Consider the following 24,567-nt stretch of genomic DNA (forward strand, 5'->3'; position numbering starts at 1 on the left):
GTTTTATTATAATTATTATTTTTTTTTTTTACAAAATACCAGTCTGGTCATGATTCTCATAGGACCACTATCTTTTGTTAAAATACGTTGCTTTTTTTCCCAAGCAAATCTTCGCTAAAAAAATAACAGCTATTTAACAATTACTGTCACGCAGGAATCATTAGGACGCCCTGATGGGACAGTTTATATCCAAACGTGACGGGAGCGTTCCCCCCCATGTCGGCGAGGAAGGACGTCCCCGGTATTCTGCACATAATTTTGGCGCCAGCGGGCAGCAACAGAATGGAAGCCTTCAAGTTCCTCCAACAATCGTTGTGTCAGACGCGGATTCAAGGTTTGTGCTGCTGACATGCAGTGTCTATTTGGTGTGTTCTTGTTACCACTTTTAACAGTTAGTCATAATGTTGGTTTTTCCCCCGACTGACTGAAATAAAAACAGCAGTCATTTTTGAATGGGCTTTCATCAGCAATTATTGTCCCAGATAGTTTATTTTATACATCCCTCAGAGGACATAAGGTTGCCATAGCAGTCCGGTGTTTGAATACAATAAAAAATAACTGATTTCTTGACATTTTTATTATTGTTTACCATTGAAGTCGGCCCATTGGAATTTTTATTCTTCAATTGTAAAAATGTGCAGCTCATATATGGCATCAAAAAGTACAACTAAAATGCGCACCATAACTTACGAAATTTACGAAAGTCTTCATCCCGGCGGCTTAACCTCTAAATTTCATCAACTTCAACTCTAGTTTTGAGTTTTTCTAACTAGACAAGCTTTCAATTCCAAATCTCCTGAGATATTTCTTCAGTGTTCAGCCTCTCATTTGCGCTTGGGTTCCCACTGCATTCTTACGAAATCATATTCATAAATGCTCATAATGGCCTATTAGTAATGTTGATAGGCTAATTTAGACTGAATAGTTTTATTTTCATTGTTAGGTTCAAAATAAGGATTGTGGCTCCATTCCGACATTTTTTCTCTTTTGTTGACCAACAAAGGGTCTTTTGTTAGTAAAGGTTTCAGAGCCCTGTTCTAGCAGGTTCAGCAGGTTGTTATTAGCTCATTCAACAGGCTGCTATATTAATGTATGTTGTTAGCATCGCCCTCTAGTGGCCGTCGTAATTATGAACTACGCCAAAGCAAAAGTGACATTACGGAGTGTGAAAGCAGAGGGAGATGTAAGGAAACATCATTTAAAGCACAAAAAGTTGCTGTTAGGGTGGACAAGTCAAATAAACCGAGGAGTTTCACCCAATAGACCGCGTTTGAAACCAAAAGTAAAAAATGTTATTGCAAGTAACGTCACATAACTAAACTCACGATTTTACATAACCATTATAACTAAGCCACTTTCAAAAGTTACGTTGTCCTCGTAACGACTTCTCTTTTGACATTTACTACACTATTTACACTCTTTTGCCCTAACCTTAAAGAAGTAGCTTTGTAGCCTTAACCAAACAAAACTGCTGCCTTTTTTTGGTGTAAAACTGAAAGTGAAATGTAACGAAGCAGTGACCGTTCATTTAATTGGCTGATAACAACCTATTGTACCTGCTAGGAGGTAGACTAGGCCCCTACTTTTGGGATGATAACCGCTGATTAGTGTGACAGCGATAAACAAACCAAAACCATTTAGCTTGTAGAACTGTGATATTTTTTAATGCCTGCATCATTAGATACTACAGGCAACTGCCGAAACACAAGGCATTTTATGTGAAAAAAAAAGAATTGCCATGTCGAATTTAACGGCACTGTACTTTAAGATAAATGTTGTTTACTTTTTGTCAAAAGTTATATACAGTCATGGAAAAAAATATTAGACCACCCTTATGTTATTGAATTTCTTGTTCATTTTAATGCCTGGTACAACTGAAGGTACATTTGTTTGGACAAATATAATGATAATGATAACAACAACAAAATAGCTCATAAGAGTTTAATTTAAGAGCTGATATCTAGACATTTTCCATGGTTTTCTTGATAATGATTTTGGTTATTATCAAGAGAACCATGGCAAATTGTACCATGCATTAAAATGATCAAGAAATTGAAGGAAAAAAAGGTCTAATAATGTTTTCCATGAATGTATTTTTGTAGCATCTAGTGGCCGTTAAAAGAACTGCATCTCATAACCATAACAAATACCATCAGCATTAACTTTTCTTCTGTTCCAATAAAATAACACCTTGGATCTACTATCCAACAGTGCATCGGAGCTCCAGGGCTCCAGGATGGAGCTGCGGAGATCTTCCTTCTACAGCACGTTAGACCTGGTGCCCCAGCTGGAGCATTACGACAGCACTCTGCTGCACCACCAGGCCCGGAGCCGTCCATCTCTTGAGGCTCTCCGCAGGGCATCTGATGTAAGTATCACAACAACTTTCTGTCTGATCTATACATAAATACATTTCCACCCCTAACAGCACTATCATTGGGCTATCTAATTAATTGTTTTTATATAAAAAAAAATTCTCAGGAGGTGGAGGCGGGTATGGAGTTCACCACCACAGAGTCCGGAGGTAGAAGTCTGGCGGAAAGTGGAAATGAAGAGTCACAAGCTCCACAGAAGAAAGCTCCAGTTAGATTTGGCTGGGTGACTGGAGTCATGGTGAGCAAAATATGGTTATTGACCGTACATACACTGAAAAAGATTTTTTGGCCCTGTAATTATTATTTCAGTCATCTATATAAATACTACAAAGATATACAAATTCAGTGCTTTTACTTTAAAAAAGGCAGTTTTTCATGTAAAGCATTACTTAGTGATTGTTTGTTATTAAGTGTCCTCAGTTTTGTATGTAAATTGAATCATTCGTTCCAAGTAATATTCACTAAAGTAGTGAAATGTAAAAAGTAAAATACAAGTAAAATGTAATTGAGGGACATCAGTGAATCTGCAATTTACTTGTGTATTTTCATTTTAAAAAAAGTGGTTCTATTAAATAAATATTACTTAGAAACAGCCTGAATAAAGATTACAAACACTTTATGTGTGGAAAAACTTGCCTAGCTTTTTAGTATGTAGTAAATGTCACTTCAATTTTTTTTCAGTGTACAGGCTTAACATGGTTTTTGAAAAACAGTAACAACACTTGATATATAAAGAATCTTACAACTATGATAATCATTTCTTAATGAACTTTTTTCACAGGTTCGCTGCATGCTGAATATTTGGGGAGTTATCCTGTTCCTCCGCTTCACGTTGATCACTTCTCAGGCAGGCATTTGTGAGTTCACTCATCTCTTCGTCCGTTTCAATCTCCTGTTACTTGGCCGTCACACTCCATAGCTTGTCCTCTTATCTATAAATTGATTTACCATTAAACATGATGTTGCCTGAGAATAAGCTGTGCACATCGCTGGTAGAACTTTATCTCAGGTGCAGGGTAAAAGTATATTTAAAAAAATGACAGGTCCCTGATGATTGGCTGAAAAAGTCTTTGGGGTCTTTATTCAACAATCAGCACTGATAATTCCTGAGGATGTGACTTGAATTGACAGAGACATAAACTGTAATATGAACATTTCAATTAAACTGACATCACTCTTGTTTATTATGTCTTCAGTGATTGCTATAGGTATTTCACGATCTCTGGCATGTTGTTGAACCAACGAACATGGTCTCACAGGAATCCGTGAAATAGCCACGGATTTGCTTAACTCAAAATCCGTGGAATAGCCACGGGATAACTCAAATTTCCGTGAAACTGACTCGGATTTCGTTACAATGCAAGTTAATGACAGTCATATCCCGTGGCTATTCTAGTGAAAAAATCAATATTTTGACTTCGTTTCTGCATAAAAATGGATTTTGATCACATTTCTAGCGAGAAATATATGTTTTATTTTAATATTCACACAGTGAATGTACATAATGACTTTGTATGTTGGAATAGCCACGGGATATGACTGTCATTAACTTGCATTGTAGCGAAATCCGTGTCAGTTTCACGGAAATTTGAGTGATTCCATGGCTATTCCACAGATTCCTGTGAGACTATGTTGGAACCAACATATGGAAAAAGTTCTAATGTGAAAAAAAACCTTGAATGTAATATCCACAGCATGCAGAGACCATAAAATATGAGGAGCCATATAGGCAATAATTCATTCTTCCCTCTCACATACACAATTTTACCTCTCACATACACAATTTTACCTCTCACATACACAAAGAATGTAAAAAATAAAAAAGAATGTAAAATTGTTAACGTGAGAGTTAAAATTGTGAATGTGAGAGTTAACATTTTGAATGTTAGAGATATTTTTTGTGTGTGAGAGAGGAAAGAATGAATTATGGCCTGTACAGCCCCTCATAATAAAACCTTAAAATGACAATAATGAAAATATAATCAATACAGTCATACCTTTTATTTGTCTCATCTCAGTACTGACCTGGGTTATTATCCTGATATCTGTGATGGTGACCTCAGTAACTGCCCTCTCCATCTCCGCCATCGCCACCAACGGGAGGGTGACCTCAGGTCTGTCACTTCCCAAAATCTGTGTAGTTTTAATAGACTGAACATGAGGTAGCCATGATGTAGTGATTTTATCAAGTGTTGGAACATTTTAACTCATAATTTATACTGAACTCTTAAAAAATATAAATCTACAGTATTCTTTGATAACAACCTTATCTTTGTGTAACTCTTTTGTTGTTGAACGTTATTTTCAGGTGGGGCGTACTTCATGATCTCACGCTCTCTGGGTCCTGAAATTGGTGGACCAATTGGAATGGTTTTTTCCTTCGCCAATGCTCTGGCCTGTGGGCTCAACACTGTTGGCTTTGCAGAGGTGGTCCGTGATCTATTGAAGGTATATTTTCATGCTTCAACACTAAAGATATATACAGGTGCATCTCAATGAATTAGAATATCATAGAAAAGTGTATTTATGTCAGTAATTCAATTCAAAAAGTGGAAATAACACATTATATAGATCCATTACACACAGAATGAAACATATCATGTCTTCATTTATTTATTTATTTTCTAATTATAATGATTATGGCTTACATTTAATGAAGACCTAAAATTTAGTGTCTCAAAAAAATGTGAATATTGCAAAAGACCAATTTTAAAAAGTACGTTTAATGTGGAAATGTTGGCCTCTGAAAAGTATGTCCATCTAGCCTGGGTATACCCATACCCATACATATGGCAAGATGATGACGCGTACTACTCGGCACTTGGAAGCTTGTAGTTTTCTTACGGATCCAACATGGCTGCTGCAGACGCAAAACTCTCTTTAGCTGTAGATGGTGTTTTAAATAGTTTAGGGCGAAAGTTGAAAGGCGGAGCCGCCGAGAGACCCGCAGCAGCTTGTTTATTGCCCATAAAATCAGTGGATGTGTGTGGCTGAATGACATGAGGGGGAATAAAGCGTGAAAATAAATAATCTTGCAGAAAGCGAGAACTGGAGAAGCAAAGCAGCAAACAACACTCTCTCACAGACACACACACAACAAACATCCATTTCTGTTGCTCTACTACGTCATCTGGTATAACTGATCTGATTGGCTAAGAGCTACATTCTAGATAGACATTCTAAGCGCCCAATAAACGGCTCTGGAGGATCGTAAACCACACCTCCTCTACGGAGAAACAGCTGGTTCCCAGACCAGATCTCATTTGAGATTAGTCTGGTGTTAGCCAGGCTAATGTCCATCTATATTACTCAATACTTGGTTGGGCCTATTTGACTTGAACTACTGGAAATGGACTTTTCCATCTTATTCTAATTTATTGAGATGCACCTGACAGTTGGCTTTACCAAGCCCCCATTTTTGCCCTGTTGGGCAGATTTCTTACTTTCAATTGTTTAAAACTAATTTTACATATAAATATATAGGTTTTGTAAAATCAATATGACTGTCAACTCAAAAACATTTGAAGAGTTCAATGGCAAATTGCATTTGTATTTATACTGTTGTAAATTTAGTGTAAAGTGCTTTTTACTTTTTACCTGTATTTGTTTTTCTAATCTTATACAGTAGCAATTTTAACAAAAAACAATTTCCTGTGGGGATAAATAAAGTATTTCTGATTCTGATTCTGAAAACTGGATATCTTATTTATTATTTTACTAAATCATGTTGTTTTAGGGTAATATATCAATCACACTGTTTGTTTGACTTTTTTGTAATTTTGCTAAATCATGTATCCTCAATATGTGATCCAGGGAAAATCACTCAAAATGGTGTTGTTTTTAAAAATTTAATTACATTTATTTTTTCTCTGTTTTTGCAAATGAACTCTATATTTTAACTGTTAAACAAAGGCCCAATGATGACTCCTATCTCTGTGTTCATCCAAAAGGCACTTACTATAAACACATTTAATCTTTGGTTTCTTATGCATGTGTGATTAATTTGGTTATTTTAATGTAGGAGTTTGGTGTCATCATGGTCGATGAAATCAACGACGTCCGTATCGTGGGTGTGATCACGGTGACTATTCTGCTGCTAATCTCACTGGCTGGAATGGAGTGGGAGTCCAAGGTGAACACATCCTGACACATTTCGCTTAATTTGCTAGATTTGTCCCATAAATCTCTCACTAACATTTTGTGATGTTCTCCTTTTTCTCTCTCCAAGACCCAGATTGTGTTCTTTATAGTTCTATTGGTCTCATTTTCCAACTACTTGGTGGGCACATTCATCCCACCCAATACTGAGAAACAGGCCTATGGTATCTTTGGATACAAAAGTAAGTTTTAGGCTTCTTGGGACTAAAGACTGCCTTTGAATACAGCCAGTATTCAGTTCTGAAATGTGTGTATATAAATGTTCATCAAAGGACATTACAGTGTTTTTTGTTGCCTGTCTCCAGGTGAAATCCTTTTATCGAACCTCAAACCAGCTTGGAAAGGAGATGACTTTTTCAAAGTGTTTGCCATTTTCTTTCCCTCCGCCATCGGCATCATGTCTGGAGCCAACATCTCTGGAGACCTCAAAGTATGAAGAGAAAGAAATTAAAGAGATACCTTTTACATTACAGCCACCAACAAGGAATGAAAACATTTATACTTGTGTGTGATTTCCATTTGCAGGACCCAGCTACTGCTATCCCCAAAGGGACACTCATGGCCATTTTCTGGACTACATTCAGCTACCTAGTTATTTCTGTAACCGTTGGTAAGCTACTCATTCAACATGTTTGTTAAATTTTGGAAAGTTTTGCTTCTAATTTGATTGGTTGAATATATCTGAACTGGTAAGACTTATTTGAGGGGCAACAGGAGACATGGAGCCAGGTATCTTATCATTGATATAAATGACAGTGTCATTAGCGTACTGCATGAGTGTGAGAAGGTTGACAGCCGCCAGATGGAAGAAAATGAAGCTATTTGACAGACTTAATTGCATAAACACTCAATAATATCACACAGGACCCTTCAAACCTTATCATATCTAATCAGGGCACTGATATAAATTCCCTCTGTCCAGGATAAAAACCTTACAACGATTTATCAAATTGCCCTGGTTTGGTCTCGGCCCCTACAGGCTGTTCCAGTATACATAATACTATATAATTATTAATCAGGAGGTGAACCTCATAATAGCCCATAAATATTTGCTGTTAAACAAGGACAAAGTCCGTACAGAGAGGAGTTTAGGGTGGATGGGGATGGGTGGGTCAAAAATCACTGGACTTTCACCCAGGATCCAGCTGTTCATGTCCCCTAGCTATAACACCAATAGTCAACATTGTTATTTTAAATTAGAAAGTTAACTACCTGCGTCACATCAGTCATCTTGTGGTGGTCAGAGTACTTTATCTATTCCCTATTCGGCAGCCAACTCATCTTGGAGCAAAATCAAATGCATCAAGCTGTCTGTCTGAAATATCAGAATACATCATGGCTATTATATTAACATCTTCATTCTCCAGGGTCGTGTGTGGTGCGGGAAGCCTCTGGTAATATAAGTGACTTCATGATGGGAAACATCACTGACGGCTGTGTGGGTCTGGGATGTAACCTGGGCTGGAACTTCACAGATTGCATTCAGACAAATACTTGCAAATATGGCCTGGCCAATGATTCAAAGGTACAGTTGAAGAAATCAATACAGAAGGCCTTCTGTATTTACTGATCCATGAATTAAAGGTTTACCTGTTTATAATCTGTGCTCACATGCTGTTTTCATAAGTGGAATCTGACAATGTAAATACTGATTCTTATAAAATAAGAATATAAATATTGATTTTCAACCAGGTGCTGGGTCGAATATCAGGTTTTTACCACCTCATCACTGCCGGTGTCTGTGCAGCCAGCTTGTCGTCTGCTCTTGGCTTCCTCATCTCCGCCCCTAAAGTCTTTCAGGTAAAAAAAATTCACAGCCATCTTTCTTAAATGAACATTTATCAGCAATTGGATTTGGGAGTCAGGAGAGCGCTGCACTTTCTTCTAAGTCGGACCATGTTCATAATCTTATACTTTCTGCCTTATCTGCCAGTGTCTATGCAGAGACAATATATACCCGTACATTGGATTCTTTGCAAAGGGCTATGGCAAAAATGATGAGCCACTTCGGGCCTACATACTCTGCTACGTCATTGCTGTGGCCTTCATTCTCATTGGTAGGTGGAATCTAATAATGTTGCTGAATTGTTATTGGAAGTCTTCGCAAGTTTGTGATTTCATTATCTAGTTTGGGATTTCTAATGTGCTGATTTCTTTCTCCTCTATTATCACAGCTGAGCTGAACACCATCGCAGCCTTGATCTCCAATTTCTTCCTGTGTTCCTACAGCCTCATCAACTTCAGCTGCTTTCATGCTTCAATCACCAACTCCCCCGGTGAGTTTTCTGTCGTGTTGCTTTCCCTTCCAAACCAACCCACATGAGCTTTCTGACAAACCGTTGTCTTTTAAAGAAGACATCACGACATCCCCCATTGATTTGTGGACTACTATTTTAAGGCCTTGGGGTTGGAATTTGGGCCATCAACACTTGGTTTTTTTTAAAAGCCTGAAGCGACCGTATTTGGAACCAGAGAGTGGTGCTAAATTTACAGCTAGCATAAGAACCAAGCTTGCAAAAATGAACCGCCACCCAACTCCTTGGAGGGTATTTTAGTATGACTGTTTGTTTGACAAGACATTTTTGGTCGATAAAGTTACGATTAACTTTCATAAACGCACTGTAAAGGTTCAAAGTTCTATCACAAAATTACACAAGATAGAAACTGTGGTAGCAAACTGTCAATAATAAGGTAGCCACGTCCTCATGCATAACATGCCTTTACGTCTATTTTACTATATATAGGACTATAACTTACAATATGAACATCACGCTGAATTGAAAAAGACTTGAAAGTAGCGATTGAGATCATAAACTCGTCAGGGTATTTAAGTATTTTCCTATTGACTTCTTTTTGCAACCAGGGGAGATGCCCCCTGCTGGCCATTAGAAAGAATGCAAGTTTAGGGCACTTCTGCATTGGTTTAACTTTTTAAACCCGGATGTTACTTTTTAATCACTGTCTAAGAGCCAGGCTGTTATTATTAAGTTAAGTTATTAAATGACTCAAGACAGACATTTTGGCTGTCACCACTTTGGTTTTTTTCAAAGCCCAATGCGACTGTATTTGGAACGAGTGAGTGGTGCTAAATTTACAGCTAGCACTAGCACCATTTATCAAACAGCCAATCAACTCCTTGGAGGGTCTTTTAGTATGACCGAATGCTGAACAAGATCTTTTTAGACGATCACAACATTACAATTAACTTTAATGAACACACTGTAAAAGGGTCAAAGTTTTAACACAAAATCACACAAAACACAGTGATAGAAACCTGTCAACGACAAGGCAACCATGACCTCATGCACACCCTGCTATAATGTCTATTTTACTCTAAATGGGACCATAATTAACAAAATAAACCTTGAAACTTGTAATTCTGACCATAAGCTCATCAGGGAAATGTTAATTTAGGTAATAAATCAAGTGAGAAGCAAGGTATTTTCCTATTGACTTTCTTACAGTCGGACTTCATTTAGCAAACAGTGGAGTCGCCCCCTGCAGGCCATTCGAAAGAATGCAGGTTTTTGCTACTTCTGCATTGGTTTCACTTTTTACACCCTGTTTGTACCCCAGATATGTAGCTGTGTGAGGTTAGAGTTTATGTGTTAAGCCACCTGAAGGTTATCCATTTGTCCCTTTAGGTTGGAGGCCGTCTTTTCACTACTACAGCAAATGGACAGCTTTGTTCGGAGCAGTGATCTCTGTGGTGCTGATGTTCCTGCTTACCTGGTGGGCTGCTCTCACCACCTTCTGCATCATCTTCTTCCTGTTTGGATACGTCAACTACAACAAGCCAAGTAGGTGCAACAAGTCAGAACTGTATGATTTTCAGAGGGAGAACCCTCTCCTAGTCAGATCTTTCATCATGTTTTGATATCCACAGAGGTAAACTGGGGTTCGTCAGTACAGGCTGGTACGTACAACATGGCTTTGTCGTACTCCGTCTCTCTATCCGGTGTCGAGGATCATGTCAAGAATTTTAGGTGAGTGAGCAAAAACTTCAAAAAGTCAAGCATCAATAATTATCCTGAAGTTAATGCATTTACGTTTAATCTGCGCTCCCCAATGTGTTCCCTCAGACCGCAATGTCTCGTCCTGACCGGGCCACCGAACCAGCGACCGGCCCTGGTGGACTTTGTCGGCTCGTTCACCAAACACATCAGCCTCATGATCTGTGGAGACATATTCACAGTCAGTCATCTAACTCTTTTGTTCGCGGAAGCATAATAAGATGGATGACTTATATTGTATTATACTGTAGAAATAAAACAACAAAAACTGTAAAACTGTAAAAAGTCTGGCAGCAAAAATTGCTAAACAGTTACTGTCAAATAACTTTTTTTATTTTATAGATAATTTATATACAAATTTGGATATTATACAGTTAATATTTGTTCTTAAAAAGACATAATCAGTATGAATAACTATTTTTTTTCACCCAGAAAATGTATGTATTTATATTTTAATTATATATTTTAATTATTTATTATTTTTACTTAAATATGATGTAAGTGTGCGGCCAGCCTTTATAGAATTTCTTTTAATTTCTTTCTCTTTTTTGCATTAGGTTTTACTGTAAAAAAAAGAAAAAAAGAAAGTTGCCTTCATTTTAAATTCAGCGTTATAATGTGTATTTTTTGTATTTAAACATACACTGTAATTAAACTTTAAAGACCATTAAGCAATTGAATAATCCTGTAAAGAAAACCCTATTATATCCCATGATACTAATTTACAGATTTCAATGGTTAAATTTTGTAATAAAAGTAATTTGCTTTTTATCATGGCATTTGCACTCGAAAAAGAAAAACCTGGCAGAATGATACAGTAAATTCCTGTAAAATAACTTTTTGAAATGTTGATTTTGTGACTCCTCTAGGAGCAGGACAGGCAGACTCGGCCACACGATGCCACAGATCTGTTAGTGAAGTGGATGAACAAGAGGAAGGTGCGCTCCTTTTATACTCCTTTCACTGCTGAAAGCCTCAGAGTTGGAGCTCGACACTTGCTGCAGGTAAAACATCCGCACGTCTTCACCCCAAAACAATTTACAGCTTCAATTTACCACATTTACTGCAGATATTTTCAGTCTCATCCTCACAAGTTTGTCTTTTCCATATTTATGTTGCATCTCATTTGTTTCTCAAGACACATCATCTATGGCAAGTCGCTAATCAAAGTGAGAAGTTCCAGTTAAAACAAACAAAAAAAACGATCCTAATAACATTTATATTCTATTGGAAATACTTTTCTTCTAAATTTAACTGAAACACTGTGTTTTGGAATCAGTATGAGTCAGTATAAAGCATTAATGCAAAAGTACACAAAGGGTTTCTAATAACACTAATTCTCATTTATCAATCGTGGATATTAAACTGTTCTCACTCCATTTCCCCCTATTTATGTTGCCATATAAAATATATAATATACAGGTGCAACCAATATATTACAATATCATAGAAAAGTTTATTTATGTCAGTAATTCAATTCAAAAAGTGAAAATAACACATTATCACTATTACTATTCCATTACGCACAGAATGAAACAAGTCATGTCTTAATTTATTTAATTTCTTCTAATTATAATGATGATGGCTTACATTGAATGAAGACCTAAAATTCAGTGTCTCAAAAAAATGAATATTACAAAAGACCAATTACAAAAAGTATGTTTGATATGGAAATGTTGGCCTCTGAAAAGTTTGTCCATCTATCTGAATCAATACTTGGTTGGGGCTATTTGACTTGAACTACTGGAAATTGACTTTTCCATCATATTCTAATGTATTGAGATGCACCTGTATGTAATCTGGCCAGCAGGGGGCGACAATGCATGTTTCAAGCTCAAATAAAATGGCTATACCAAGAAACTTTGATCATCCTGGGACTACCCACACAAAAATTTTGATCATGTTTTTATTTGTGTTTCATGAAGCCTTTTTAGTATATATTTTTTCTTCTCATTTGACATTTTTTTCAAGGCTTCTGGTCTTGGCAAGCTGAAGCCCAACACTCTGGTCCTGGGCTTCAAGGCAAACTGGAGGGAAAGTTCCCCTGAAAGCATCGAAGATTACATCAACACCATATAGTAAGTGTGGTTAAAAACATAAATCTGTGCTGACTTTGGTGGTTTTACTGGCATTAAAAGATTACACACAAAAAATCCAGTCTCTATTGTTACAGGTGCAGTAGGAATAACAGTTATCTGGTATTCATTCATATACCATTTACTTTACTTGTTGTCTTTCCTTTAGCGATACGTTTGACTCCAACTACTGTTTGTGTATCTTGAGGATGATGGACGGGCAGGATATCTCCGACCAGTTTGATTTTGAAGGTTAGAAATTCAGACTTTATAATCTCTCGGGTGTCTTTTCTGAACGCTTTCCTACAATCTGACATAATTCTATAAAATAGTAATTAGTAATCAGTATTATTAATATTAGTAATCGTAGGAAGAAACTGTAAAAACAGGCATTATTGTCAGAATTTGAACTTTCCAACGGTCCTTGAATGGATCGTAGGTTAGGAAAGTTTACATTAAGAAAAGTAACCAAAACTGAGCTTGAAATTGTGATATTTCTGTCATTTCTGTTATTCTACATGTCTCTTTCTAAAATGTCTCCAAAAATAGTGTTTGTAATAACTAGATCCTGTTAAAAACATTAAATTCTGCTCCTCAGAGACACTGTGAATGATTGATTCTGCTGAGACGAATGGTCACGTGACAAATATTCACTGAAAATCTGTTTACACAGAGCTGAGAGGAGAGGACAAGAGAGGCTGTAAAAATTTAAATAGTTTAATATGTATAACATGTTGAGACTTTATAGATTTTATTTTCCAATATTCATGACACTTGTGGGCACTTCAAAAAGTGTTTTATACATATATTCCATAAAACCAATTAAAAAAAAAAAATAATCGGAGAAATTCAAATTTTTTCTTTTTTTTATTGATTTACATCATTATAGCGGTGTTAATCTGCACAAAAGCGAGTTGTTCCCACTTCTATTCATGATTGTGCTGATTTTATAGAGCTGCAGGACGTATAGATTATATATATATATATATATATATATATATATATATATATATATATATATTATATATATACAAGAGGGGTTCGGAGGGTTAAATGGTGTTGTGTCTGTATTCAGTGAACCAGGGCTTCGAGCCCGACGAAGCTGTTGAAAATGACGAGCAGCAGTCTCCTGAGAGGCAGTCAGGTGAGTATACATGACATCATAATATTTTGAGGACAACGTGTTGACTGGCACATAATAATTGCCCGCTCTTCCTCCTCTTCTGTTACAGTCGACGACATCTCTGATAAAGGCGACAGCGATCAGATTAAAACAGTGTTTGAGAACGACCAGGGGAAGAAGACCATCGACGTCTACTGGATAGCTGATGATGGAGGTAAGATCGGACAAAACAAGAACCAAACACTCTTTATACTTTTTTATTAGTATGTGTAAAATATCAAAGCCTACCTATAAGGAGGCAGCAAGTGATAGTCAGCATAACATACCAGCTTTTTAAAAGTTATTTTATAGTCTAGTTTTAGTTGTTATCATTGTACAATAATGAGGGACACTTTATAATAACCATCAGTACTAAATGGATGATTTAATAATATAATGTATCTTATTGTAAAAGTCTATAAACGTACAAAGACATAAATAAATAGATGGACCAGATGATAATAGCACTTTAAAACAATATTTATTGTATTTTAATTTATTTTTTAAAATTGTATTATTATTAACACTGGTTAATAATTACACATTAGCAATCCTAGCTGTGGAAAAACTGGTCTAATTGTCTCCTTCTAGGACATTAATTTATATATGTTTCTTTTTGTACATGATCTTTTATTGTGGCTTGTATGAAACTCATTTTATTTCTTTTTTTTGTTTATTTGTTTAATTTGTTTGTTTTTTCTTAATCTGGATGTTGATAACACTTAATTATTATGTTTTTTTTTGTGTTTAATTTAGTTTTTCTTAATCTGGGCTTCAAAAAATTGAACTGTATTTTCAGTTGTTCAATAAACCATGTATTTGGATGGTTATTATAAAGTTGCAACTAATGCTTATAATAACTTTTAATTGGTGGTTCAGAAAGCATTAAGCTACATTTAGTTTGCTGTCTTAAATATTTTGAGTTTTAAATTTTTGAGCTATAAAAAAGTGATCACAATATATTTTAAAATAATGTTTATAGATGCTTGACAAAGTATTTATTAACTACACAACAAGTTATATTTATCAGTTGCAGCCTATAATAAAAAACTGCTATAAAATTGTTTATAGATGTTTAACAAACCGTTGATAACCATTAATAAATGCTTATTATGGTTAAATAAAGTATGGAACAATAAACTGGTGAATATTGTAACATGTAGCATTGCTTATAATCAGTATTAGTCAGTCAGTCAGTAACATTGTTAATAAATAATTTATCATCTTTTATAGTACACTGTAAAAAAAAAAATCAGTTTAATTTACGGTAAAATACCAGCAGCTGTGGTTGCCAGAACTTCACCGTAACAAATACAGTGAGTGGGTTTTCTACTGTAAATTTAAATGTAAATATCCGCAAAAACTGTAATTTAGACTGAAAATGCCGTAATTTTTTGGGGGTAATTGTGTCCTTGTGACATTATGGTATTTCTCCATTAATGTGAAATGAAAACCTTATATTTTTACAGTTAAACTATGTGTTTTCCAGAGTTTATGACAGTAAAAATTTAAGTTTTGTATTCTATTCTATTCTTTGATTTGCGTTCATTAAAAGTGTCTACTACGGTGATATAGAATTTTTATTTCAAGCCCTATTTCTGATGCAATTTGACAGTGTTTTACTGTGATTTCAAAACATTTTATTTTTTTTAACAATGTATGAACAACCATTTACCATTAATTATGAATCCCTGGTCAGTGGACACAAGGGGGAGCCACCTCTGTGTCTGAAAATAACAGCTTGTCTTTCTCTAAGCTGCAGTCTTCTTCCTCTTCCTCTTCCTCCTCTTCTTCCCTTATAAGGTCTGACTCTGCTGGTGCCCTACCTGCTCACCAGGAGGAAACGCTGGCACCGCAGTAAGGTCAGGGTCTTCATCGTAGGAGATGAACAGAACATGGAGGAAGGCCGCAACGAGTATGTTTCCTCAGTTTTCCATTCTTGGACACATGAATAATAGAATAATGTTATAATAATATTAGTCTCTAGGGAGTAAAAGATAGCTTCCTATCCTGACACATACCAAAACAACATCTCAGTCACACCCCTGTGCCTTTTCTACATTTACAGAGCTACAAAATGAATCAATAATTAAAATTTTTAATGTTATAATTAATTAATAAACAGTCTGGCAATGGTTGGAAAAGTCAGAAGTAAAGGGAATGAGGGAATAAAAAGTCAAAGTTGGAAGTAATAATGCCTTTTTGTCCAATTTTGAAGCTTGTAGAATACATTTGTATTCAATTATATCTTTAAAATAAAATAATAGTTATATGGTTGTATATATATAAAAAAAATAATTTAAGATTAGATTAGATTTTTCTTGCAGGTTGACTGTTTTGCAAGCTGGTAGATTTCTGCAGTATTTTGTTTATTTCATACCTTAAAAACTTGAGATTGATGTATTAAGACTTTGCTGTATTTAGGATGATCGCTCTGCTGAAGAGGTTTCGCCTGGATTTTCACGACGTTACGGTCATGACGGACAGCGAGAGACGTCCCCACGCCAAGAAGTACGTCCTGAAACTCTTCTTTTATTCACTGTAACAACATATGATGAAATCTGAACACTTGTACTGATTCAGGAGGGGATCAGTCTCCAGTTATTGGCATTTTCAAGTCAAGACAAGTCAATTTTATTTATATAGCCCAAAATCACAAATCACAGATTTGCCTCAAAGGGCTTAACAGACTGTACATGGTACGCCATCCTCTGTCCTTAGACCCTCACATCGACCAGGGAAAAACTCCTCAAAAACCCTTTTAACAGGGGAAAAAGAAGAAGAAACCTCAGGGAGAGACAGGGGAGGGATCCATCTCCCAGGATGGACAGACGTCAATAGATTCAGATTCAGATTCAGATTCAGATTCAGATTCAACTTTATTGTCATTGCACATGTCACAAGCACAAAGCAACGAAATGCAGATAGCATCAAACCAGAAGTGTTTAAGCAGTAATTGTGAATCATATTGCAATATATACAGGAATGAATTGTATAAAAATGCAGTATATATAGGTATAGATTATATAATAAATAAATAAAAATAAATAAATGCAGATGTAACTGTACATTAGTGCAAGTAGATATACATATATATATAAATATATATTTCTATAACATATTCATTAACTGTATATATCCCATAGCATATTCAATTCTACCTGCACTATATTTATACACTGTGTTCATATGTAAATACCTTGCACTTTACTACTCTGCACTTCTGGTTAGATGCTAAACTACATTTCGTTGTCCTAGTACTTGTAGTTGAATCTAATCTAATCTGAAATAATATATACATAGTAGTGCAAATGGAGGACATTATGTTCATCAACATTATGTGCGCTGTATATGAACAAGGTGAAAGTGCCGTTTATTGTGCAGATGTCGCAGATCAACAGAGTAGAATAGAGTAAAGAGAGGATGAAGGGGGAGAGGGAGGAAGGATAGAGAGGGAGGGTTGAGAGAGAGAGACAGGGAGGAGCAGGAGTTCTGGGAGGAGACAGCAGCAGGTGATGGAGCTCCACCATTGGTCAGTAGTGATGGTGAGTGTAGAGTGGACCAGGAGAGGAGCATTCCCATCTGGGGCCGAACCAGATCCACAGCAGTGAGACCAGCAGGAGTGATGGAGCAGGACCACAGCATGACACCCTGTGGAAGAGAGAGCAGAGAAAAGTTCTAGTACTCTGGGAATACATACGTTAATACACAGGACAAGATGATACTATCTGTTGTGCCATAGCCCTAGGGAGTGGACACGCCCCCGTACACACCACCACTGCAAGCACCATGTGGCCCTCACCAACCACTAAGACGAGTCAAGCCTCACTGGCGCCGTTAATGCACGCTCAGTGTCGTTGGTTCCGCATGGCATTTTCACAGCTTTATTTTAATCCTTAATAGGGCACTCATTGAAATACTTGCAAATTCCAAATTTCAACCCTAGAGAATATTGGAGGATATTACATACTGCCAGAATGTGTAAAAAAAACATACGAAAATAATATTTTGAGAAAAAAAATTTACGAGATTAAAGTGGTAAATCTATGAGAAAAAAATGCGTAGATTTATGAGATTTAAAGAGGTGAATCTGGGAGAAAAAAAGTTGCCTTTTCCCCACTTTTTTCTCATAAATCTGCTACTTTTTTCACACAGATTTGCCACTTTAAATCTCTTAAATTTGCGACTTTTTTTCTTGTAGATTTGCCACTTTAATCTAGTAAATTTGCAACTTTTTTCTTGAAATATTACTTGAAGTTACCAAATATAGTTCTTTGCCTGATAAAGGGTTAAACAAACCAAACATTAAAGGCACTTTGTGTAATATTTGGTATCTTTTTTATATGCTGGTTCTCCAGTTGGTGCCTTCCAAGGTAATTTATACACACAAAAAGCTAAACAAGCTATAATTGCATTAAAATGTTGTGTTATGATAAGACAAATAAACCACAATAGGCTTTTAATGTCAACTTTTACTGTTTGGGAATTAAATAAGCAAAAACCCAGGAAATGTCACTTTCACTCATTTCTTAAAATATCTATAATAAAGAAAGTGTTTTACAAATGTTAAGAAGAATATTTTTTATAGTTTTATGTAGTTTCATTAGATTTTCTGTGCATTTGAATGCCCTTACTACACTGTAAAAACCAAAAAGTTATTTTCCAGAAATTTAATGTTTTTTCAGGGGTTTTCTTCTTCTTTATTATTATTATGATTATTATTATTTTTTTTTTACAAAAACTGCAAATGCCATAAAAAACGTACATATTATTAAAAATATTGACCATAAAATGTAAGTTTATATATATCAATTGCTTAATGATCTTCAATGTTAAATTACAGTGAATTCTATGTAAAAAAAACAACAACAACTATTTTCTGACAGTAATACTTTAAATTAAATGTAAAAATCTTGAGAAAGGCACTGTCACTGTACACTTACCATCATATTAAAGTAATAAAATCAAAAAACGTTAGTCATTTTACAGATGATACGGATGAAAGACAGCAAATATCTGTATTTTAAAATTTATATTATAGTGAAAACAATCTGTAGTTATTCTACAGATATATATTTTTTAAATAAAGATATTTACTGTATATTATCTCTATTTTTAAAGAAATTAACTGTAATATAACTTTTGGTTGTTAACTGATGGTAAGTGTTTGGACACTTTTGTCTGCAGACTTTTTTTTTCAGTGTATTTAGCATGCCAGAAAAAGAGTTAGTATGTCACAATATATAGTGATATATGTCAAACGTGTGCTTTTCTGGTTATTCTTAGCAGTGGTTGAATGTAACCAAGTACATTTACTCAAGTACTTGTACTTTACTTGGGGCAAATATTGTACTTTTTACTCCACTACATTTAACTGACAGCTTTGGTTACTTTTCAGATTATAATGTAACATAAAAAACATGATACATTTAAATTAAATAGACTTAAAACAACAACAACAACAACAACAACAACCTCATAACAGTATATTAAGAAGTTAAAATGAGCCCTACCTTTACACAATTAAAGTGCTGTTTACGTAGATGCATCAATACAAATAGATGAATAACATATTGAGAATATAAAACAATCTGAGTGGGTCCATTCTGCAAAACGAGTACTTTGAGTACATTTTGATGCTGATACTTTGTACTTTTACTTGTAGTGGAGTAATTTCACGCTGTGGTATCAGCAGTGGTGGAAGACGTTTTCAGTTTTCTTAAGTAAAAGTACTGATACCTCACTGTGAAATGACTCCAAGTAAAAGTCCTGCATTCAAAACTTACTGAAGTAAAAGTACAAAAGTATCAGAATATGTACTTAAAGAATCAAAAGTAAAAACTACTCGTTATGCAGAATGGACCCACTCTCTAATTATTTTACAATGTATTCCTATTTGGTGCATTTATGTCAGCAGTGTTTTAATGTTATCCAGGTAGAGCTAATTTGAACTACTTAATATACTGTCATGTGGTTTCAATTTAAAATCAATCATGTTTTTCATGTTAAATCTCGACCTGAAAAGGAATTAAAGCTGTCAGCTAAATGTAGTGGAGTAAAAAGTACAATATTTACCTCAAAATGTAGTGGAGTAGAAGTATAAAGTTACAAATGTGGAAATACTCAAGTAAAGTACAAGTACCTAAAAAAAATTAACTTAAGTACAGTTCTTTAAATGTACTTAGTTACATTCCACCACTGGGTATTAGTACTTAAGTAAATGTCTGAATCTGAATACTTCTTCCACCACTGCTTCTTACTCACAATCCCCTGCACAGATATGAGCCACAGGGTATCTCCCTATTGTATAAATACTGCATATAACAGTACATACTTTGTAAGGGCAGCTGGAGTACAAGTTAATATTTTTTTTAAAGTATGCAATTTGCAACACAGCTTTTCCTTCATCACATGCTGACTTCTTTCCTTCTGTTCTTGCTTCGTCTCAGCCTGAGCAGGTTTGTGGACAGCGTCGCCCCCTTCAGGCTACATGATGAACAGCAGGAAGGCGTCTCAGTTCAGGACCTGAGAGAAAACGCCACGTGGAAAATAACCGACAAAGAATTTGAGGCCTTCAGACTTAAGGTATGAGTGTTTGTACCTGTCGTTCATGTCCAACATGCAACAACATGCTGTTCCGTTGTAAAAAAACTCTCTCAAGTGTCTCTAATGAATCTCCTCTCTTCACAGTCTGAGAGAAAAGTGAGGCTGAATGAAATCATCCGCAGGAATTCACAACACGCTGCCCTCGTGCTTGTGTGAGTACACAGCTTTTTATTATCAGTTTAGTTCAGCATATGACAGGTTAAAGGTGCAGTAATAAATATTCTCATTTCCAGGTCATGAAATGCAGAAGCTTTGGGTTTTCTGTAAATTTTTCTGTAAAAGAGGCCCAATATATGCGGTACAATATATTCCCATTCAACTGTTTAACTGCATTTTGTGTCCACAAAATTAAATTCAACCAAGAATTGTTTTGTCAAATAGAAAATTTTCAGTTCTGAATTGGGAGGCAGCCATGTATGTAAAGAGGAGACAAAAAATAGCCTTTACAGCATTATTTGAACAATTTCCCGACACGATATCCTGACATAGATTCCTCAGATTTTCTAGTTACATATAATACCAACGATTCCCAAAAAGTGAGCCTGCTACGGCCTCCGGAACGGTGAAAATGGAAGGCCATTGGAACTGCATATATCGATACATGACAACCATGAATCGATTTATTATACAGTAGATATGCTTCCAAACATAGTATTTCAGAAAAGATTGGTTAGAACTGGTGTATTTTCTGCTCCCCTTTTCCAAAAACTCAAGATAATGAAAATTTTCCAGATCAATATATACCAAATATGCATTTTTATCTTTAAGCATATGTATATTTCAAGTTCCATTCCTAAAGCTTTCAGTGAATATTTCCATGTAAACTCACAATTACATCAGTACAATAATGGACAATTGACATGATTTCACCTTCCTCACTATTGTACTAGCCACGGTCAGTTCTCCTTAAAATACAGAGGATCAATACTCTGGAATGATCAGTTTAATAGATCAATACAGTTTTCCTCTCTGAACTCATACAAGAGCAGTTTAGTGGCTGCTCTGGTTACTCAAGTCACACAGACACACACACACATTTCTACAGTTTTATTTTATTTTACTTTTAATATTATTATTATTATTATTATTATTATTTCGCTTTATTTGTAATTGAATTATTTGCAATGAATTTTATGTGTAATTATTTGTTTTTCTCTATTTAATAGTTACTTGTTTTTAATACAGGTAGAGGCCTGTAGAAGCCCTTTGGGGTTTCTTGCTGCTACCTTGCACCTTCCTTTTGTTGTTATTTCTTTATCCTTTTCTTTTTGTCTTATTATTGTGCAAAATATAAAAAACTTCAACTTCAGACTATTATTGGTATGCAAAACATCACGATACTACACTTTATCGATTTCCCCCCACCTCTCCCGTCATCCACCGACCCAAAGCATCGACATGCGAATGAGACTCAGCAATCTATCTTTCTTCTTTTCAAACAGACAGTGAAAAACATATTATGGCCTTTGCGTTACTTAAATATAGTTTATAGTTTAAACATTAGATAAATATAACCATTTCATTTATCCATTAATTATATATTTTATTTTTCCCATGATGACAGGTGAGTCTCTGCCTCCCCTGCTTCTCTACATGAACGATTGCGTGTAGAAAAACAAAAAAGTGACCACACAAACTGCATAGCAACAAGCCTGACAACTGTTTATGCTCAAAGCAGCACACATTGGTGTGTGTGTGTGTGTGTGTGTGTGTGTGTGTGTGTGCGCGTGTGCGTGTGTGTGTGTGTGTGTGTGTGTGTGTGTGTGTGTGCGTGTGTGTGTGTGTGTGCGTGCGTGTGTGTGTGTGTGTGCGTGTGCGTGTGCGTGCGTGTGTGTGTGTGTGTGTGTGTGTGTGTGTGACAGTCACGTGTTGTTATATTGCTGAAGCATCAAGATTTCTCTTGTTTGGAACTATAAGTAATAAATTCAGCACAGCTATAATTTGATGGTGGTCTCCATCTCTTCTACTTTAATGTTAGACTTTATAATAAAGATAAACAGCGTGTGGAAAATGTCTTCACGCCTCTCTACCTGCATCGGGAGATGAAACAACACTTGTTCTGATGTCCACAAGGATGCAAAATTATATGCAAAAAAAGGCACCAGGCCTTGGCTACTTCCATGGCAATGTGACTCAGATCTGTATGTGAGATAAGATAATCCTTTTTTGCATTTCGCAGCATGCACAAGTTTGACTCAACGCTATATTTGCGTCATTCATACACGCAGGTCGAGTAAGAGCAGTCTTTGTACTCCTCTAGCAGCCGTGTGTTGTTGATGTAAATGAGATGTTGTTGTTTTTCTTTGCCAGGAGCCTTCCTGTTCCACACAGCGACTGCCCCAGTGCTCTGTACATGGCCTGGCTGGACGCTCTGACCTGTGGCCTCCACTGCCCGGCCGTGCTGATTCGAGGAAACCAGCAGAACGTGCTGACTTTCTACTGCCAGTGAATCCCGTCTTAAAGACGTGGATGTGCTGAGACACTTAATCAGCCCCGCACAAACCTAATAGTAAAAAATGTTTGTGCAAGGTGAGCAATTGGTGCCAAAAGAGGAAGTCGAGGACGCTGATGATGCTACCCAACCTGAACCGCAACCTGGAGCACACAAAGTGATTCAAGATGCCCCCAAAGACAGCTTTTATCAACACAGTGAAGTAGTTTGACATGCCAAATGATAACACCAACAAGATCTCCAACCTAAACGACAGAATAGACTGTTTGTCAATACCACCCATGACAACACACATGAGCTTTTGTCAGAATGAGCCATACCAGCGTGTTGTGGTTTACGGTACAGAAAAATAGCACACACGTCATTATACGTACACGTACGGTTTGCAGTTGTTAAAAAACGCTGTAGTTTTGGTGAATTTATGCTGCAAAACCACTGACCTACACTACTGCTCAAAAGTTTGGGGTCACTTAGAAATGTCCTTGTTTTTTAAAGAAAAGTACAATTAAAATAACAGACATACAGTCTAGACATTGTTAATGTGGTAAATGACTATTAAAGCTGGAAACGGACGATTTTCTTATGAAATATCTGTTATATATTGTCATGTGTTCCAGTGGCACATTGTGTTAATCCATGTTTATAGTGTTGAAAGGCTGATTGATCATTAAAACACCTGAGCATTATGTTAGCACAGCTGGAAACGGTTCTATGCTGATTTGAGAAGCAATAAAATGATCCTTCCTCAGGCTAGTGGAGTATCTAGAGGTAAAGTTGGAGATTTGTACATGTTAAAATGATTATTTCTACCCTTGTCAATGTCTTTACTATATTTTCGATTCATTTTGTAACTCATTTCATGAATGAAACAGTTTGTTTTCATAGAAAACAACACAGATATTTTCTGGATGACCCCAAACTTTTGAGCACTAGTGGATGTTTAGGGCCAAAAACGTCCTGGTAAGACATTATAAAACACATTTTAAACAGTAAATAAATGGATGTAAATGCTGGAAGTGAAGTAGTTAGGAGGGTGATGTGAGCCACGAAAGTTACGTAAAAAACGGAAGTTTCTTAAAAAAAGGAAGTTTGTAAGTTCCAGCCTTGCATCATCCAGTGTGTGTCCATCAGGGGCAACAGCTCCAAAAGGTGTGTTGTGCTGGATCACCACAAGCCTCCAGAACAGCTTCAGTCCTCGGCATAAATTCTGCAAATTTCTGGATATCCAAACACCGTTCTTCCTTAAGACTTTTTCCCTATTTGCCGCTGTTTGAGACGTCTTAGCATGTGAGCCATAATGTAATTGTGACATTTATTACACCCTTGTGGAAGTATTTGCATTTGTTATGCTCCTTTAGTGTATTTTTAATAATTTCTCACCCTGTCTATTTATATATATATATAATGTACATATTTTAGCATGCTGTTCATGAAATTTGAAAGCGGACAAAATTACATGAAGGTCTGATACATTTTTTTTTTTAATGAAAGCCAGAATCCCAAATTACTCCTCATTAACTTTAGTATGTATAAGTATAAATATTTAATATTTTACTATGAAAAATGTTGAGCAGTCCATTAAATGGTTTGATCACAGGTAAGCAGTAGTTTCCAATGGGGCCAAGTCAAGTGCTCTCAAAGGGATAGTTTGGGATTTTGGACATTAAGTTGCATAAAGTTGTGTTGCTGAGCTGCAGGTGTTGGAGTTGTCAGGGTCACAAAACTT

At 36.0% G+C, this 24,567-nt stretch overlaps 1 protein-coding gene across 1 annotated transcript; it reads left to right on the forward strand.

Moving 5' to 3' along the window:
- Positions 1 to 287: 287 nt before the first annotated feature.
- slc12a10.1 (solute carrier family 12 member 10, tandem duplicate 1) lies at positions 288 to 22,945 on the forward strand. The gene is given in 27 exon segments (XM_059354675.1): positions 288 to 334; positions 2,212 to 2,368; positions 2,482 to 2,613; positions 3,157 to 3,232; positions 4,394 to 4,489; positions 4,684 to 4,823; positions 6,397 to 6,507; positions 6,604 to 6,715; positions 6,839 to 6,963; positions 7,059 to 7,143; positions 7,901 to 8,058; positions 8,226 to 8,333; positions 8,467 to 8,590; positions 8,708 to 8,809; positions 10,178 to 10,333; positions 10,420 to 10,519; positions 10,616 to 10,727; positions 11,416 to 11,550; positions 12,518 to 12,624; positions 12,791 to 12,903; positions 13,697 to 13,765; positions 13,797 to 13,958; positions 15,587 to 15,698; positions 16,208 to 16,294; positions 20,233 to 20,368; positions 20,474 to 20,541; positions 22,700 to 22,945. Coding segments are annotated over 26 exon segments (2,997 nt in total). The 5' UTR covers positions 288 to 334; positions 2,212 to 2,236; the 3' UTR covers positions 22,839 to 22,945.
- Positions 22,946 to 24,567: the final 1,622 nt, after the last annotated feature.

This window comes from Centropristis striata, chromosome 17, assembly GCF_030273125.1.
Source record: "Centropristis striata isolate RG_2023a ecotype Rhode Island chromosome 17, C.striata_1.0, whole genome shotgun sequence".
In the NCBI taxonomy this organism is placed as follows: domain Eukaryota; kingdom Metazoa; phylum Chordata; class Actinopteri; order Perciformes; family Serranidae; genus Centropristis; species Centropristis striata.